Here is a 19,890-nt window from a genome sequence, read left to right as displayed (position 1 = left end):
TTTCTCCCTTCCTGATGGAATTTTTTAGATGGAACTAAGCACCAATACCTTAATTGTGTGCTTCCAGAAAGTCTTTCCAATTAAAATAGATTTTCTTTCAGCCTCTCAGACAGTTTGGTACTCCCACTGTCATCACAGAAATTATATAATACTCTTGAAAATATACCACTGTGGCCAGGCACAGTGGCTCACGCCTGTAATCCTAGCACTTTGGGAGGCCGAGGGGAGCAGATCATCTGGGGTCAGGGGTTCGAGACCAGCCTGGCCAACGTGGTGAAACCCTGTCTCTACTAAAAATACAAAAATTAGCTGGGCATGGTGGTGGGTGCCTGTAATCCCTGCTGCTCGAGAGGCTGAGGCAGGAGAATCGCTTGAAGCCAGGAGTTGGAGGTTGCAGTGAGCTGATATTGTGCCTTTGCACTCCAGCCTAGACTCCATCTAAAAAAAAAAAGGAAAAGGGGCAACATAAACTGATTATATGAAATATTTATGAAGGCACCTTGTTCTTCTCTTAAGTCACAAAATTAGCAGCTCCCACAGTGTGTTCTGTTTATCACACAACTACCATTACTGCTTGTTCTCCCCTTTTAAGTAATCTCCAGGCAGAGGATCGGAGACCTAGTCTTGCTTCTAAAATATTATATTTTCTCTTGACAATTCAGTTGATTAAAATGTTTAAGATCAGGTTTTATTTGTTTGTTTACCTGAGAAATAGGTCACTGTTTCTGGAGTCTTTGAGACATCTTCCAACATCCCTGACTTTTAGTGGCTTTAAAATAGAAATGTTTAATAATCACATCTTAACACTGACCTATTTTTTCTTCCAAAGGCCAGTTTCTTATCCTCTGAACATTCTAAATGCCTGGTTATTTAACTTTTGCTGTATTACCCTCTTGATCTAATAAACACTCGTAAATGACTCCTACTAATGAGAATGTGACTGCTGCTAAAAGTGAGGTAATAAACTTCACGCCGTTGCTTGTTTTTACAGATGGAGAACTATGAATATTTAATAGGTCTTTGTACAAAGAAGTAAAGTTAATAAGGCCATTGTGCTTGTGTCTTCTCTTTAACTTGTATTTCAGCTCAAGAAAAATATTTTATTTGCTATCATTTTCTTTAATGTTGTACTTAGAACCGTATTTTTGTGTAAGAATATTGAATTTCTCAATTAAGGGAAACTGTTTTAATACAAAATTGTAGGTTTTTCAGCCCCGCTGCCCTGATTTTGACAAAGGCAGAAAATACCATGAAAATCAATCATCCAATATTGACTTAAAGTTAACATTTTTATACTTACATTATACTGATTTCTGAAGAGCCTTTGTTAAAATCTATTTCAAGACCGGGCGCGGTGGCTCACGCTTATAATCCCAGCACTTTGGGAGGCCAAGGAGGGTGGATCGCCTGAGGTCAGGAGTTCAAGACCAGCCTGACCAACGTGAGGCAACGCCATCTCTACTAAAAATACAAAATTAGCTGGAACTGGTGGCACATGCCTGCAATCTCAGCTACTTGGGAGGCTGAGGCAGGAGGATCATTTGAACCCGGGAGGCAGAGATTGCAGTGAGCCAAGATTGTGCCATTGCACTCTAGCCTGGCCAATAAGAGCGAAACTTTGTCTCGAAACATACACACATGCGCGTGCACGTGAACACACACACACACAGTCTGTTTCAGAGTGTCGGAGTGATTGGGTTCTCTGTAGGTGCATGAGTGGAGGAAGCATTATTTTTGAAGGGCTAGCAATGAAATGTCTCTAATTTATTATAAATTTAATTTATAGCCCAATCAATTGAACAGAGACTGATGAAAATGGATCACACTGCAATCCATCCACATCTACTTGATATGAAAATTGGTCAAGGCAAATATGAGCAGGGGTTCTTTCCAAAGTTACAGTCCGATGTCTTGGCAACAGGACCAACCAATAACAAGTAAGCATGTTCTTCACTTGAGTAGTTGGTTGAAGGAATGAATGAAGGGTGGGGTGCTCTGCAACTCAAATGGACAATGCTTAACTATTAAACATCTATCTGATTACTTTTTTCAAGACCACATTAATGCATTTAAAGTATGGATTGACACTTCTGTGAGTGCTTGACCTTTAAATCCATCATTAAAAAAAAAACCAAAGTCTAGAGATTTTTTTTTCTTTTTCAAGCAAAGTACACTTGGAAAAGCCACACTTTAAATGGCGATTTAAATATAATGATAATACTATCTAATGGAATTTAGAAAGGTTAGACCTTTATCATCTGTATTAGTTTCCTAGGACTGCTATAACAAAGAACCACAAACTCAGTGGCTTAAAACAACAGAAATTATTCTTCCACAGTTTTGGGAGGTAGAAATTTGAAATCAAGGAATTGTCAGGGTCGTGCTCCCTTCAAGGCTTCTAGGGAATGATCCTTCCTTGCCTTTTCCAGCTTTTAGGAGAACATAAGAGAGTTTAACAACAGCCTGTCACACCAGTCTAATGAGATCCTTCCAGATTAAAGAGCCTTCAGATGTCTCACCTCTGCCTTAAACTGGGTTTTGTTAAGAGGAGTGGTTCCAGAGAAGACAGGGTAGTACTTTGGGTAGCAAGATATATTCTTAGGCTCCATCTTCCCTCTGGAAGAGCTAAAGAGAAAATTTTTTGAAAAGAAAATTTTTAGTATTAGTATCCTTTTAAATACTTAGAAAAGGAACACCAAACAGTAAAGTGAAAGAGTTGTGGCCAGGCGTGGTGGCTCACGCCTGTAACCTGAGCACTTTGGGAGGCCAAGGCAGGCAGATAGCTTGAGCCCAGGACTTGAGGACCAGCCTAGCCACTGTGGCGAAAGCCTGTCTCTACAAAAAAGATACAGAAGTTATCTGGGCATTGTGGTGTGCACCTATAGTCCCAGCTACTCAGGAGACTGAGGTGGGAGGATCACTTGAGCTCCGGGAGGTTGAGGCTATGGTGAGCCGTGATTGTACTACGACACTTCAGCCTGGGCAACAGAGAGAGGCCCTGTCTCAAAAAATAAAAATAGTATTAAAAAGAATTGTAGATTGGAAACAACAACAACAACAACTTCATTTGGAACTGGGTGTGGTGGCACATGCCTGTATCCCTAGCTACTTGGGAGGCTGAGGTGGGAGGATCACTTGAACCCAGGAGTTGAAGGTTTCAGTGACCTATGAGCACCACTATTATCCAGCCTGGGCAACACAGCGAGGCCCTGTCTCAAAAAAAACCTTGGGCCAGGCACGGTGGCTCACGCCTGTAATCCTGGCACTTTAGGAGTACGAGGCAGAAAGATCACTTTGAGCCCAGGTGTTTGAGACCAGCGTGGGCAACATAGGAGGACCATGTCTTTACAAAAAAAATACATGGTTTTTTTTTTTTTTTTTTTGAGACAAGGTCTCACTCTGTTGCCCAAGCTGGAGTGCTATGGCCTGATCCTGGTTCACTGTAGCCTTGACCTCCCCAGGCTCATGTGATCCTCCTGCCTCAGCCTCCCAAGTAGCTGGAACTAAAGGCACATGCCAACACACCTAGCCAATTTTTGTATTTTTTGTAGAGACAGGATTTTGTCCTATTGCCCAAGCTGGTCTTGAACTTCTGGGCTCAAGCAACCTGACCTCCTTGGCCTCCCAAAGTGCTGGGATTGTAGGTGTGAGCCACCGGGCCAAGCTCCTACAAAATTTATTTTTTTAATTAAGCCGGGTGTGGTGGCTCATGCCTGTAATCCCAGCACTTTAGGAGGCCTAAGCGAGTGTATCACTTGAAGCCAGGAGTTAAAGACCAGCCTGGTCAACATAGCAAAACCCCATCTCTACTAAAAATACAAAAATTAGCTGGGTGTGGTGGTGTATACCCAGCTACTTGGGAGGCTGTAATGCCAGCTACTTGGGAGGCTGAGGCATGAGAATCGCTTGAGCCTGGGAGGCAATCAGGCATGCTGGCATGCGACTATAGTCCGAGCTACTGGTGAGGCTCAGGTGGGAGGATCACTTGAACCTGAGAGGTCTAGGCTGCAGTGAGCCATGATGTGATGGCATCACTGCACTCCAGCCTGGTCGACCTTGCAAAGACCCTCTTTCAAAAAAACAAAAACAAAAAACCGTTCATTTGATTGACCTTTCATTTAAAAGGCTGTCTCAACTTTAATGAAGACAGTATTAGAGGACGGTTCACTAGAAATATGGAAAAGTTATATATTCAGAATGAAATTTTTTCCTGTTGTAGAAAATGCAGATGTTTAAAGTCTTGGGGAGGAAAATTGTTCAAGAGGATTTAACATGCTACTTACAAGACAGAAGCAAATAACTAATGACTGAAATTTTTATTGTACTTACCTTAGTTTGCAGGGTTTCACCCTCCAGTGAAGGGCTGGCCCTGCTTTTATACACACTGAACTTAGAAACTGTGCTAAGAAGTGAGGCATGGTGGCACTCCCCGGTACTACCTACTAGGAGGCTGAGGAGGAAGTATTCCTTGAGGCCAGGAGCTAGAAGCCACAATGTGCAATGATTGTGTCTGTGAATAACCTCCAGCCTAGGCAACATAGTGAGGTTTCATCTTTATTTTAAAAAAAAAATAAAAGAAAAGAAAAAAAATGCGCTAATAGATATTGATGGTTGTTAGGGTTCAAACTTTACAGATAATGATATTAGATGCAATGTTCTATTTTTTCAGAAGTGGATGATAATTAGGAGAATTTTCCATAAGACAGATTAGCCATCAGTTTATTTATTTTTTCTTTTATTTGTGAAGTATTTTAATTGTTCAAATCACTTTGATCTGGATAGACTATTAGTTTAACAGTTTTTGTTTTCTTTTTGTTTTGTACGGAGTCTTGCTCTGTTGCCCAGGCTAGAGTGCAATAGCATGATCTCGGCTTACTGCAACCTCCACCTCCCAGGTTCAAGTGATTCTCCTGCCTCAGCCTCCCCAAGTAGCTGGGATTACAGGCATGTGCCACTACGCCAGGATATATATATATTTTTTTTTAGTAGAGATAGGGTTTTACCATGTTGGTTAGACTGGTTTTGAAATCTTGACCTCAGGTGATCCTCCCGCCTCAGCCTCCCAAAGTGCTGGGATTACAGGCGTGAGCCACTGCGCCCGGCTCTTTTGATGGCATTAGATTGTTCATTTATTCATTTGGCAAATATTTATGGAACTCCTACTATATGTGAGGGCTGTCCTAGTTACTAGGAGTTTATTAATGAACAAAACAACAAAAATCTCTGCTTTCAAGTGCAAATAAACAGAAAAAGGAACTTAATATGTCAAATAACGTGTCAGATGGTAAGAGGTATGAAGAAAAACAAAGTGGGAAAGAAAAATAGGGAGTGCTTAGGAAGGAGGAGTTTAATTTTGAAATCTTGTAGCCTTGTTTTCTTGCTTTTGCCTTATATATAATCTTACGGTTTCCCATTTTCACACTAAGCCTCAGTCATTACATTTCAGGTAGATATAGTCCAGAGAAAAGATCCTCCTGCCCCAGCCTCCCAAGTAGCTGGGACCACAGGCACATGCCACCATGCCCAGCTAACTTTTTGTGTTTTATAGAGACAGGATCTCCCTATGTTACCCAGGCTAGTTTTGAACTCCTGGGCTCAGTGATCCTCCTGCCACAGTGTCCCAATTGTGGGGTAAATGGATTTATAACCATGCCTGTATATATGGTGGATCAACTGTTAGAGAGAACTTCATATGCTGTTTACAAGACAGAACCAAATAAGCAGTCTTTAGTATTTCAGCAGTTGTGATTATCATTGGTAAAATTATGCTCAGTAAATAAATAAAAGCAAAGAATAAATTACTTACTTAACAAGACCAGGAATGTGTGGACTTCATAGCAATTTTCTTAAGCAGTGCTCATTTCCCTGTTTTGAAAATAAAATTAAGTAGGCCATTTTGTCCCACAGAGCATATAGTAAGAGCTGGTTATATTTAAGTTAATCTTTATCCTTTTCTGCCTGCCAAGGGCACAGTTTTATGCCATTTATATTTTTGCGCTTTACTTTTCTTTGTTATATAAGTCCATTAGTTAGTATTTATATTCTGTTTCATGTTTTTACTATTTATTAGGACTATCTTGCCCATTAACCCTAATTTTTAAAATTCCTGAGCAAACTTTGTGTTATACTGACTTTTTTTGCTACAGGGCTATTTTCAAGGCCTCCATATCAAATATCTACACCCAGGTGTTTGTACATTTTGTTATTTATATTCTATTCTTTCCCCTTAAAGATCTTCAGATTGTATTTGTATTCTGTTTCAGAATCTTAATGTGTTTTTTTATGGATCATAATTTTCATTCACCCCCGATTCTTTTTGTATCCTTTTTACAGTCTTACATTGATCTTTTGCTTTGGAGACATTTCCAAATATTCCACTTCAAAGATCTGTAACTAGATCTTTGCATATTTTTCCCTGATATAAACCATAAACCTATTCCTCTTCTTAAGAAACTATTTTGAGAGGGGCTACCTTCCTTGATACCATTGTAATAATGATTATCCAGTGTTCCCCTAAATAACTGACTGAAATAAGATTATTCACAAGCTTGATACCAAAGGCATATGTAATTTTTTTTTTTCTTTTTTTAGAGACAGGGTCTCGTTATGTTGCCCAGGCTGGAGTGCAGTGGCATGATCATGGCTCACTGCAGCCTCAACCTCTTGGGTACAAGTGATCCTCCTGCCCTAGCCTCCCAAGTAGCTGGGACCTTAGTACCACCATGCCCAGCCAACTTTTTGTGTTTTATAGAGACAGGGTCTCCCTATGTTACCCAGGCTAGTCTTGAACTCCTGGGCTTAGTGATCCTCCTGCCACAGCGTCCCAAAGTGCTCGGATTAGATGAGCCACCATGCCCAGCTGTAAATTATTTTTAAAGCAACAAAAGTAGCATTATTCTCATTTAAGCTTTTCCCACACTGGATTCTTTATAATAAAAATAATTGTTTTCAGTAATGTAACATGACTTTTTCTGAGTGGCAAAAGTGATAATTTTTTAAATTATATCTAGCTCTGTGCTGTCTAAGATGCACTCCAGAATAAGTATTCAACTAGACATGGTGGCTCACACCATAACCCCAGCACTTTGGGAGGCTGAGGATGGTGGATCATTTTAGGCCAGGAGTTCAAGATCAGCCTGGCCAACATGGTGAAACCCCGCCTCTACTAAAGACACAAAAATTAATTTGGCATGGTGGTGCATACCTGTAATCCCAGCTACTTGGGAGCCTGAGTCATAAGAATCGCTTGAACTCAGGAGGTGGAGGTTACAGTGAGCCAAAATCGTGCCACTGCACTCCAGCCTGGGCGACAGAGTGATACTTTGCCTAAAAAAAAAAAAAAAAGTAAGTATTCTTAGGATAGTGTAATGAGTACAGGTCATGGGGATGATAGGTAAGAGCTGAGAAAATTTTTAAAAATAGATTGATATAATGTTTGCTCTTTAAAAATCTGGAGTATTGGCCAGGCGTGGTGGCTCACGCCTGTAATCCCAGCAGTTTTGGAGGCCAAGGCGGGTGGATAATGAGGTCAGGAGCTCAAGGCCAGCCTGGCCAAGATGGTGGATCCCCACCTCTACTAAAAATACAAAAATTAGCGGGCACGGTGGCTGAAGCTTGTAATTCCAGCTACTTGGGAGGCTGAGGCAGGAGAATCACTTGAACTCGGGCGGCAGAAGTTACAGTGAGCTGATACCAAGCCACTGCACTCCAGCCTGGGTGACAGAGTGAGACTCCGTGTCAAAAAAAAAAAAAAAAAAAAATCTGGATTAGAAAGTGATAGGGTTAATTTTTAACCACTCAGAATCCCATCACCGTGGAATGTTAAAATGTGATATTATGCTCTTACATAGCAAGGATGGGGGAGCAGGAGAACAGGAGTGGACACATCTTGTGTTTGGGGGTTTGGGGTTTTTTTTTTTTTTTTTGAGACAGAGTCTCGCTCTGTCACCCAGGCTGGAGTACAGTGGCACGATCTCGGCTCACTGCAAGCTCCGCCGCCCAGGTTCACGCCATTCTCCTGCCTCAGCCTCCTGAGTAGCTGGGACTACAGGTGCCCGCCACCACGCCTGGCTAGTTTTTTGTATTTTTAGTAGAGATGGAGTTTCACCCTTGTTAGCCAGGATGTCTCGATCTCCTAACCTCGTGATTGTCCTGTCTTGGCCTCGGCCTCCCAAAGTGATGGGATTACAGGTGTGAGCCACTGCACCCGGCCCACATCTTGTTTTTGAAATTAAATTAAAATGTTTATAGAATGTTATACTTTTTTTATTACTGTATCATGAGGATTCTCATATTTATTAGAATTTGAATTTTTTAATGACTGCATGAGATTTCATTGTATACTACCCTCTACTGTTGAACATTTCAGTTGTTTTGAGTATATTGATTCTACTCTTGTAAGAGCTGCAATTAACTCAAAGGCTTTTAGGAAAAATTATATATTAAACGTGCATATGGACTGAAAGATGCATCCTAATTTCAGGAACATTTAAAAGCCCAAATGTGAGTCTTGGAATAAAGGAAATACAGTTTGTTATTACATATATACATGCTGTGATGAACATCTGTAAACCTACATGTTAGATTGCATCTCTGTTTACTTAATTGTATTTATAGAAGAGGCAGGTGATGGTCAGGCATGGTGGTTCACGCCTGTAATCCCAGCACTTTGGGAGGCCGAGGCGAGTGGATCATGAGGTCAGGAGATCAAGACCATCCTGGCTAACAAGGTGAAACCCCGTCTCTACTAAAAAATACAAAAAATTAGCCAGGCATGGTGGCGGGCACCTGTAGTCCCAGCTACTCGGGAGGCTGAGGCAGGAGAATGGCGTGAATCCGGGAGGCGGACCTTGCAACTTGCAGTGAGCTGAGATCATGCCACTGCACTCCAGCCTGGAAGGCAGAGCAAGACTGAGTCTCAAAAAAAAAAAAAAAGAGAGAAGGGGCAGGTGATATAGTAGACTTTGCTAGTAAGGTAGCTGAGAGACAAGATACTGGCCCTTCTAGAGGAGATTTTATAGAGAATGGAGATAAGTAACTATAATACTCTGTGATAGATACTATAATTGAGGCGTACAGGATGGGTAGCTAACTTAGGTTTGGAAGAGTCATAGAACATTTTCTGGAAGCAGTGGCCTCTAATCTATCTGAAAGATGAATGAAAGTTGGGAGAAAACTTCATGGACAAAGTCTCAGAGGTGAGAGAGCTTATTTCATTGGAAACACTGAGGTTGAAAATTGCAGGAGGTGGGCCAAGTGCGGTGGCTCACGCCTGTAATCCCAGCACTTTGGGAGGCCGAGGCAGGCAGATCACCTGAGCTCAGGAGTTCCAGACCAGCCTAGCCAACATGGTGAAACCCCGTCTCCACTAAAAATACAAAAATTAGGTGGGCATGTTGGCACATGCCTATAATCCCAGCTACTTGGAAGGCTGAGGCAGGAGAATTGCTTGAACCCAGGAGGCGGAGGTTGCCGTGAGCCAAGATTGCGGCATTGCACTCCAGCCTGAGTGACAAGAGCAAAACTCTGTCTCCAAAAAAAAAAAGAAAGAAAGAAAATTGCAGGAGCTTTAAAGTAGAAAGAGTGATCAGCAGTACTAAATGTAGAAGAGGGTTTGAGTAAGCTAAGGATCAAATAATAGCCACTGGACTTGGCAGTTAGGGATTTCAGTGGCTTCATCAAGAGGATTTTTAGGACTGGGCACGGTGGCTCATGCCTGTAATCCCAGCGCTTTGGGAGGCTGAGGCGGGCAGATCACCTGAGGTCAGGTGTTCAAGACCAGACTGGCCAACATAATGAAACCCTGTCTCTACTAAAAAATGCTAAAATTAGCCGGGTGTGGTGGCACACACCTGTAGCCAGCTACTTGGGAGGCTGAGACAGGAGAATCACTTGAACCCGGGAGGCGGAGGTTTTAGTGAGCTGAGATCATGCCACTGCCCTCCAGCTTGGGTGACAGCCTGAGACTCCATCCCAAAAAAATAAAAGGCGGTGGAGGGTGGGGTTAAGCAACTGGGAACAGACACGCCTGTAATCCCAGCACTTTGGGAGGCTGAGACAGGCAGATCGCCTTGAGCTCAGGAGTTCAAGACTGATCTAGGCAACATGGTAAAACCCTGTCTCTACAAAAAATACAAAAATTAGCTGAGCATTAGTGGCTTGCACATGTAATCCCAGCTACTTGGGAGGCCGAGGTGGGCGGATCACATGAAGGTCAGGAGTTCGAGATCAGCCTGGCCAACATGGTGTGAAACCCCATCTCTACTAAAAATACAAAAATTAGCTGGGTGTGGTGGCGTGCCCCCTTGATCCCAGCTATTCGGGAGGCTGAGGCAGGAGAATCACTTGAACCCAGGACGCAGAGGTTGCAGTGAGCCAAGGTCGCACCACTGCACTCCAGCCTGGGTGACAGAACAAGACTCTATCTCAAACAAACAAAAAAACTTTAAAAAGTGTTTTCAAGGGAAGGAGCTAGTTTGAAATGAACTGAAGATCCAAACGTAAATAAGTAGAAGTCTTACGTATAAATATTTTAAGAATTTTTACATGAGAGGTGTGAAGAAACAGATGTTAACATGACTACAGAGGGCCATGAGGAAGACCAACATGTTTGTCAGCTGAAGAGATTCCACTGAGAGAAAGATTGGTGATACAGCAGAGGAGGTGACTAATGGAGCCGGTTGAAAAGACGAGAATTGGTCAAGGATGCAGGTGGAAGACACAGTTTTGAGCCGTGGCTAATGTATTTTATACTTTGAGATCAGAAGAATGATGAGGATGTTTATGTGCATGCATTGTCTTACATGGAAGGCAGGAAGAAAGAAGCGAGGATACCTGAGGGTAAAGAGTTTGCAGTAGTCTTTGAGGAGAATGGGGAAGAGTTGATAAAAGACAGGTGAAATGATTCATAGGTAGTTGTGAGGGAAATTGGGAACTAGTCTGTGTGGGTACAGGAATAGGGAAATGAGGGGATAGTCTTCATCCAGGGTTTGGGGCTCTAGTGGGCAGGTAAGGAGGGAAGTAGAGAAGTATTACAGAGGAGAGAGTGCTAGAATGGGAGTAGTTTAGGTGGCTTTCCACAGAATTTAGGCTCATAACAGAAAGAAGAGAAAACACAAGGGGTCTTAAGTGAGAGTCAAGGCATGGAAGAGCTAATGTAATGGGAGATGGGGGTCAGTGGCTAAGATGGTGAAGTTCAGGATTTCTCAGGTAGAGGAGTTCTGGATGACCATTTGATTTAGTGTGATGTCCTGGTTGCATCTAAAGCGCAGTGGAGGTAAAGTTGCATATTAGACAACCCCAGAATTTTAAGAAAAAGTTATCTATATAGTCTTTGTTCTTCCCATAGCAGGGAAGAAAACTGAGCCAGGTTCTAAATTCTTGGCTGAATGAAGATGGTAGAGAGAGAGGAGTGATTAGGGATAATCGCTGGGTGGTTGAGTCATATACACTAAGCTGGAGTCTGTAGGTAGCTAGGCTGACCACAAAAGGACCTTTGAATAAGGAAAGCATATATTTTTAAGCCCCTCATATCATCTAGGGCAGGTCTGGGTCTAAGGCACGTGAGTTGAATCATTATTAACTAAAAACAAAGGTATTTGAGCTGGAAGGCAACTCTTACATCTTTGGCCATACCACCTTGAACGCACCTGATCTCATCTGAAAGGTAGTTTCGATACCAGCAGTTCAGTAGCGGAGAAAATTATTATAGAACTAGCAATGATTTTATTAATCATTTAGAAACAGAATGGAGGTTACTATACTAGAACATAGTAATTAGGGGAGAAGTGATATAAGATCAGAGGGAATGAAGCAGAGGTCTGTTTATATTTAGAGTTTTATAGACCATGGAAAAGAGCTCAGGTTTTATTTTAAACTCATTTGTCCTGCGTATTTTGATACTGAGTTTATATTATAAATATTTTCTAAAACAACTGATAAACACAAGCTATCACTTCAGAAACACAATCATGAAATTTTAGAGCAAAAAGGAATCACAGTGGTCTTTGAGCGCAACCCTTAAGACTATACAGATGAGTACTCACTCTTCTGAGTTTGAATCTTTTTATTTTTCTTGAGACGGGATATCACTGTCATCTAGGCTGGTATGCAGGAGTGCAGTCATGGCTCACTGCATCCCCAAACTCCTGGGCCCAAATTATCCTCCCACTTCAGCCTTTTTAAATGTTTTGTAGAGACAGAGTCTCACTATGTTGCCTAGGCTGGTCTCGAACTCCTGGCCTCAAGTAATCAGGCCAAAGTGCTAGGATTACAGGTGTAAGCCTTTGCACCCAGCCAAGTTTGATAGAAATCTTTCCTTAAAAAGTTGGAAGCTTCATACATTTCTATTGTTCTTTTAGGACACTAGAATTAAGTAATTCTAAATTATGGGTTTTGAGAATATTCTCCTTTGTATTAAAAAATATTCATAATACTTTGAACAAGTCAAGGCATTACTATTATATGTCTTAAAATAATCAAGGACTAACTCAGTTAATGTTTGACTTATTGTTATGTATGTAAGTATCTAAAGTGTATTGATTCTGTGCCTTTTTGACCTCAGTTTTTAAAAGTTCTGATTGTGATGATGACAGCATGTATCTGGAAAGATACTAAAAACTGTTTGGTTGTGTGTTTTAAATGGGTGCATAGTATGGTATTTTAATTATATTTTAACAAAGCTGCTATATATTTTTTAAATAATTGATGTAAAAATGTGTGTGTCAGTCTTTTGTGTTGAATGGTTGATTCTATTTTAAATATAAGGAACACATTTTTAAATAATTTGGTTGTTTCAGTCGCTGGGTAAGTCGGAGTGCCACTGCACAGCGCAGGAAAGAACGCCTTCGCCAGCATTCTGATCATGTTGGGCTGGACAACGACTTGAGGGAGGTATGTGATCTACTTTCCTGGGGTGCCTCACAGCAAGTGTCATGAACTAGGCTTATTCCTTCTAGCAGATGTCATTGTGTAGATTCTTAATGTTCTTTAAAAAAAAGAACTGTTTAGTTATAGTTTAAAATATTAATCCTTTTGTATGGGCATATAGCAGAAAACATCCTTTTTTCCATTTTTGTAATTTTAAGACATCTATAATAAGGCTCTAAAACAAGTCTTTCTGTGTATTACATCAAGTAAAGATCAAGTTTAGGATAAATTTTCAGTTACTATGTCTCATATTGGGAGAAAAATTGTCTACATGAGAAGCCTAGACATTTCTAAATTTCAAGCGTAATTGTAATAAGTAGTGTGATGTACTTGCCTATGCTTTGTTCTTGGCTTGCTGGCACCATTTTTTTTTTTCTTGAATCTTTAAATCTACTTTATATTTTTGAAAGTGTTTGAAAACTATTTTTAAATTAAGATCCTTACACTTTATTTGTACTGTTTGAAAATAAGACCATAATTACCCATTTGAATAATTACAAGTAAGTTTTGATTTTTTTCTGTGTGAAATCTGCCACTATATGTATATGCCAGTATACATATATATAGTACCTTGCTGTGTTGCCCAGGCTCAAGCAGTGCTCCTGCCTCAGCCTTCCAAAGTATTGGGATTACGGGTGTGAGCTACCATGCCCAGCCTGATTGTTTTGTTTCTTATGATCAAAAGAGAAATCCAGTCAGAAGACCTGTTAACTGTTTTCTAGAATCAAATTTGTAAAAATAAAGCAGAAAACATAACCCCAAACATCTTTTGTTTTTGTGTTCGTACATGTATGATTTTAAACATTTTATTAAGAACTGAAACATCACCTGTGTAGTGCTTTTTTTTTTTTTTTTTTTTTTTTTTGGCTACTGTATTTTCTTCCCTTCCCTCTCTTTTGCTGTGATTTTATCATATGCATGCTTGTTCTGCTTGTTTCTTTCTCCCTATCCTTTTCTTTTTTGCTTTTCTGTCATTGGCACTTCTCCATCCTCTTAGCCTTCCGGGGAACTTTTGGTCTGTCAGAACTCCATGGCATTCTGGGAGTGGGATCAGGGTCCACCTCCTCCTGCACGACTTCCTAAAAAATCCTTCTCTGAGTGCTGCCTGGTATGTTCTTTGCTTAAAAGTGCTTTACCAGATGTTCCCCCAATCTTGTCTTTGGTGTTACTTGAATGTTACACATGTGTGAGTGCACATAGCTCTAGAATGCCTCACATGACCTTGCGATGTGAATTCACACTCCCCATTTTGCTCTCTGTTTCTTGATATGTTTACTCCGTCTTTGTTTTTGTGTGTGCTGATATGAGTAATTCTATGCTGCTGACATGTAAAACTAATCATTCGGGTCTCTAATCAGTGGGATTTTTTTTGTGCTAGATAGCAAATCGCCTTACTTCAAAGGGGGAAATGTATTAAATATACAAACTCCCCTTTATTTAAGCGTTTTCCAGAAGTACAGATGTGATTCAATTTCAAATAGCCTTTCTTTTGCCAGGTTTTATCTCCACAGAATTTTAATTTCACCTTCCTAGTCTGTATTTTATGTGGTCAGAAATTTCAGTCATCAACATAGAATCTCAGTGCCAAGAGCAATCTTTAAGGTCATCTTGTCCAATTTGACATGATTAAATTGAAGTCCAAGAGATTTGCCCAGAGTTAAAAGCACACAAAGACAGAGCTGGGCCTATAGCCCAGGACTCCTGACTTCTAGGCCAATATTCTTTCCATTTACCCTGCATGCCAGCTTTCACTAACTGCTGTTCACTTGAGGCAACAAGTCACTTAGAAATCTTGCTTATATTTTCTGCCCATTATGTCATACTAGCCTAAATCTATTGTACAATGGTCTTCTCTTCACAAGTTGAACACCAGGTAAAGGGCTAGGGTGTTTATTAGAAAATTCTGGGAGAGCCTGTATTAAAGAGCAGTTCGTGCAGTGTTTATTAAATAACAGGATATATTTTCATAGGTAATTCCTAGTGGTTTGTTTCATTTGTTCTTAAGCAGAAATAAAGAAGAACACAGTAGTAATCTCAGAAGAAATCTGGGGTTACTTCTAGACTGTATTATAAAAGCATTTCTTGTGAAAAGTGTCTTTCTGTTCTGTATTTTTCATCTTGAAATATGTTTTTTCCTTCAGATGATATTTTTATCATCACTTGTTTATTTTAAAGGCAGTTGCTCTGTTTTTGCAACTTGCAGAGGCAGCCTCCCTTCTTGCTGTGAAGAGAGGCCTTTTGCCGCCCCCTGTATCCTTTCTGTGCATGTCCATGGAATGTTGCTAGTTCTGTGACTCCAGCAGAGATGCCCAGAAGGAGACTTTGCACATGGCCCTATGGAATCCACTGTTGGCTAATAACTGTACCTGCCCCATATGTACTGGGGGCTCAGTAAGTTGGTCACTCATAGGACAGGCACAATCTAGCTTGTTTTCATTTATGTAAAACAGGACATAAACTTTAAACCATGCTTAATTTTTTGTTTGTTTTTGAGACAGAGTCTCCCTCTGTCACCAGGCTGGAGTGCAGTGGCATGATCTCGGCTCACTGCAACCTCCACCTCCCCATCCTCCTGCCTAGGCCTCTCAAGTAGCTAGGACTACAGGCACGCACCACTACGCCCAGCTAATTTTTTTTTTTTTTTTTTTTTTTTTTTTTTTTTGTATTTTTAGTAGAGACGGGGTTTCACCATGTTGGCCAGAGTTGTCTCGATCTCTTGGCCTCGTGATCCTCCCACCTTGGCCTCCCAAAGTGCTGGGATTATAGGCATGAGCAACCTCAACCAGCTGACAGTGGTTAATTTTTAATCCAATAATTGACTTTAAAAAGTATTCAGGGGACAGGCGCAGTGACTTACACTTTTAATCCCAGCACTTTGGGAGGATGAGGTGGGCGGATCACTTGAGGACAGGAGTTCGAGACCAGCTTGGCCAACATGGTGAAACCCTGTCTCTACTAAAAATACAAAAATTAGCCGGGCGTGGTGGCATGTGCCTGTAGTCCCAGCTACTCAGGAGGCTGAGGCAGGAAAATTGCTTGCACCTTGGAGGCGGAGGCTGCAGCGAGCTGAGATCACGCCACTGCACTCCAGCCTGGGCAACAGACCAAGACTCTGTCTCAAAAAAGCAAAAACCAAACAAAAAAAATATTCGGGCTGGGTGGTGGCTCACACCTATAATCCCAACAGTTTGGGAGGCCGAGGCAGGGAGATCATTTGAGATCGGAAGTTCAAGACCAGCCTGGCCAACATGGTGAAACCCCATCTCTACTAAAAATATAAAAATTAGCCAGGTATTGTAGCGCGTGCCTATAATGCCAGCTACTTGAGAGGCTGAGGCAGGAGAATCGCTTGAACCCAGGAGGCAGAGGTTACAGTGAGCCAAGATTGTACCACTGTACTCCAGCGTGGGCGACAGAGCAAGACTCTGTCTTTAAAAAACAAACAAAAAACAGGCAGGGCATGGTGGCTCATGCCTGTAATCCCAGCACTTTGGGAAGCCGAGGTGAGTGGATCACTTGAGGTCAGGAATTCGAGACCATCCTGGCCAACATGGTGAAACCCCATCTCTACTAAAAACACAAAAATTAGCTGGGTGTGGTGGCCAGCACCTGTAATCCCAGCTACTTGAGAGGCTGAGGCAAGAGAATTGCTTGAACCCAGGAGGCGGAGTTTGCAGTGAGCCAAGACCGAGCCATTGCCCTCCAGCCTGGGCAACAGAGCGAGACTTCATCTCAAGAAAAAAATAAATAAATAAAACTAACCTTCAGACCATTTCTATAGACCTTGTTACATTTGACTTCTCTGCTGGTAATGGTTGATAGATTTTAAAAATCAAACTCCGGGCACGGTGGCTCACGCCTGTAATCCCAGCACTTCGGGAGGCCAAGGCAGGCAGATCACGAGATCAGGAGTTCAAGACCAGCCTGACCAACATAGTGAAACCCTGTCTTTACTAAAAAATACAAAATTATGGCCGGGCCTGGTGGCTCACGCCTGTAATCCCAGCACTTTGGGAGGCCGAGGTGGGTGGATCACAAGGTCAGGAGTTTGAGATCAGCCTGACCAACATGGTGAAACCCTGTCTCTACTGAAAATATAAAAATTAGCCAGGCATGGTGATGTGCATCTATAGTCCCAGCTACTCAGGAGACTAAGGCAGGAGAATCACTTGAACCTGGGAGGTGGAGGTTGCAGTAAGCCGAGATCACGCCATTGCACTCCAGCCTGGGTGACAGAGCAAGACTCCGTCTCAAAAAAAAAAAAAAAAAATTAGCCGAGCATGGTGGAACGTGCCTGTAATCCCAGATACTCAAGAGGCTGAGGCAGGAGAATTACTTGTACCTGGGAGGCAGAGGTAGTAGTTAGCTGAGATCACGCCACTGCACTTCAGCCTGGGCGACAGAGCGAGGTTCCATCCCAAAAAATAAAATTAAAATAAACTCTGCAGTTCCCATAACATTTATTTATACTTCTTTCTGCTGCAAACATTTTTTTCTGAGATGGAGTCTTACTCTTGTCACCTAGGCTGGAGTGCGATGGCACGATCTTGGCTCACTGCAACCTCTGCCTCCCAGGATCAAGCAGTTCTCCTGCCTTAGCCTCCCAAGTAGCTGGGATTACAGGCGCCTGTCACGTTTTTGTATTTTTAGTAGAGACGGGGTTTCACCATGTTGGCCAGGCTGGTCTCGAACTCCTGACCTTGTGATCCGCCCATCTCGGCCTCCCAAAGTGCTGGGATTACAGGTGTGAGCCACCACGCCTGGCGTCTGCTTCAAACATTTTTAAGAGGGTCAAAGAAATAAGGGAAAATTGAGAATTAGAGACAACTGTAAAAGTGATTGGACTGGAAAAAAAACATTATTTTGTTAATTTTGCCTTTCATCACAAGGATTGGGAGGTAGCAGGTAAACTGATTAGTTGAATCCCTAATCAGTGGGATTTTTTTTATTTGTACCAGACTTAGCAGATTAGTTTTCTTCCAAATGAGAAATATATTCAATGTACAAACTCTCTTTTTTAAAGAATGCAAAGGATTTTACGCATCTTCTTTTATCATACCAAGCTCTCCTCTGAAGATAGTAAGGACAGATTTCACATATGTGCCTGTGGGAGGATGTGCTGGCTTGCCGTCTCAGTCTCCCTGCTGCCCCCCAACTACCAGCCAATAAACTGCTGCTTTTACTATATATTGTAGAGCAGTTATTTTCTAAATATGGTCCTAAGACACTTGGACTTTTTGGAAAATTCTGCCCTGTGATCCTGATGTAAACACAAGGTATCCAGATGGGTTTTTTGTTTATTTGTTCGTTTGTTTTGGTTTTTTGGTTTTTTGTTTTGTTTTGTTTTTTTGAAATGGAGTCTCGCTCAGTTGCCCAGGCTGGAGTGCAGTGACGCCATCTGCACTCACTGCAGTCTCCACCTCCTGGGTTTCAGTGATTCTTCTTCCTCAGCCTCCCGAGTAGGTGGATTACAGGCATCCACCACCACACCTGGCTAATTTTTGTATTTTTAGTAGAGACGGGGTTTCACCATGTTGACCAGGCTGGTCTCGCACTCCTGACCTCTGGTGATCCACCCATCTCGGCCTCCCAAAGTGCTAGGATTACAGACGGGAGCCACCGCCCAGCCCCTGGATGAACCTTTATAGACAGCATAGAAAGGAGAGAGAGAGCACATGTCTTGCACTAATCATATGTAGTGATTTTCTTTTTAATAGAAATTCACTAACCAAAGCTCAAGAGCATTTGGTTAAGTTTCTGTGATACCTTAGAGTTACCAAAAACCCCAAAAGTAACACTGTAATTCACTTTCTCTTGATTATAGAACAAGGCAAGGTAGGGCTTTAGCAAAAACATCACAGAAAGAGGCCACCATCGTGCTTTTCAGAGTGATCCTATAGCCTTTTGGGAAGGTAGGGGGGCATGTTTTATGCCCATTTAACAAGCTGAGGTGCACAAACATTAGTTGATATGCCTGAGTCATAAAATTAGTTACAACCAGATTCTGAAGTTCCTGATTTTACTGTTGTGACTTGATTATAGAGCAAAGGGTTAGATTGGAGAGCACTGCCCAAGAGGCTAGAGGTATGTTAAGTCTTGCTGTATGGGGAAAGGAGTGGAGGAAATCGGTGATCTGAGAACCACTGGGCTCCTGCAAAACCTTGGATTTGTAATCTAAACACCTAAATTTTTTTGTCCCAACCACAATCCTGACTAATCACAACCTTTTGTATTCCCAGTGAAAAGACTAAACAAAATGAAATGTCATCTCACTTTGAATAAGTTTCAATGTGATGGGGTTTCTGTCACTTCTCACAGGAGTTAACAGTTGTTGTGGGGTGGCATATGAGTGTCCTCTGTCTTTTGGTGCACTAAAACATTAATTGTTGTTATGCGCATACACTTACAGACTTTTTTGCATTTCATTTGTCTCTGCACTTGTTTGTATAAGGTTAAGAAGATTAGAAGGATAGCTAATGTTTATGCATTAAAAATACTCCTTAATTTTTAGAAATATATGCAAGAGGCACGAAGTTTAGGAAAAAACCTGAGGCAACCCAAACTGTCAGACCTCTCTCCTGCAGTGATTGCACAGACCAACTGTAAATTCGTAGAAGGCTTATTAAAAGAATGTAGAATGAAGGTATGTATTATTCACTGATGCCAGACAGTGTGCATTCATGTTTACACCATGTGTGAGGCTAAGATGAACTGAGTTAACCCCCATTTAAGCATGTAATTTTGCTAGAAGAAAACTCTTATTGTGGCATTGACCTCATGTACTCTTTACTGGGGTATTGAACCTCCATGGGTTCTTCATTGCCCACAGAATCAATGACATGAGAGCCTTGTATCATTTTTCTCACTTTTTCAGACATTGCTGTCCTCCTCACCAACATGAACGGATGTCTTAAGCCACTCATAATTTGCGTCAGGAATGTTGTCATCTTATGTGAAAGGCAG

General features: G+C 41.6%; 1 protein-coding gene across 9 annotated transcripts in view; it reads left to right on the top strand.

Annotated features, from left to right (window-relative positions):
- The window catches only part of DENND5B (DENN domain containing 5B), a 201,460-nt gene that overhangs the window by 138,857 nt on the left and 42,713 nt on the right, over nt 1-19,890 (top strand). For all 9 annotated transcript variants that reach the window (XM_073020604.1, XM_007968100.3, XM_037990158.2 and 6 more), the window contains 3 exons: nt 1,787-1,937; nt 12,798-12,891; nt 19,439-19,570. In XM_073020604.1, coding sequence (XP_072876705.1) covers nt 1,787-1,937; nt 12,798-12,891; nt 19,439-19,570 — 377 coding nt within the window. The remainder of the gene's footprint in view (nt 1-1,786; nt 1,938-12,797; nt 12,892-19,438; nt 19,571-19,890) is intronic.

This window comes from Chlorocebus sabaeus, chromosome 11 (assembly GCF_047675955.1).
Source record: "Chlorocebus sabaeus isolate Y175 chromosome 11, mChlSab1.0.hap1, whole genome shotgun sequence".
NCBI classification, from domain to species: domain Eukaryota; kingdom Metazoa; phylum Chordata; class Mammalia; order Primates; family Cercopithecidae; genus Chlorocebus; species Chlorocebus sabaeus.
This window is presented reverse-complemented; position numbering and strand designations above follow the sequence as displayed.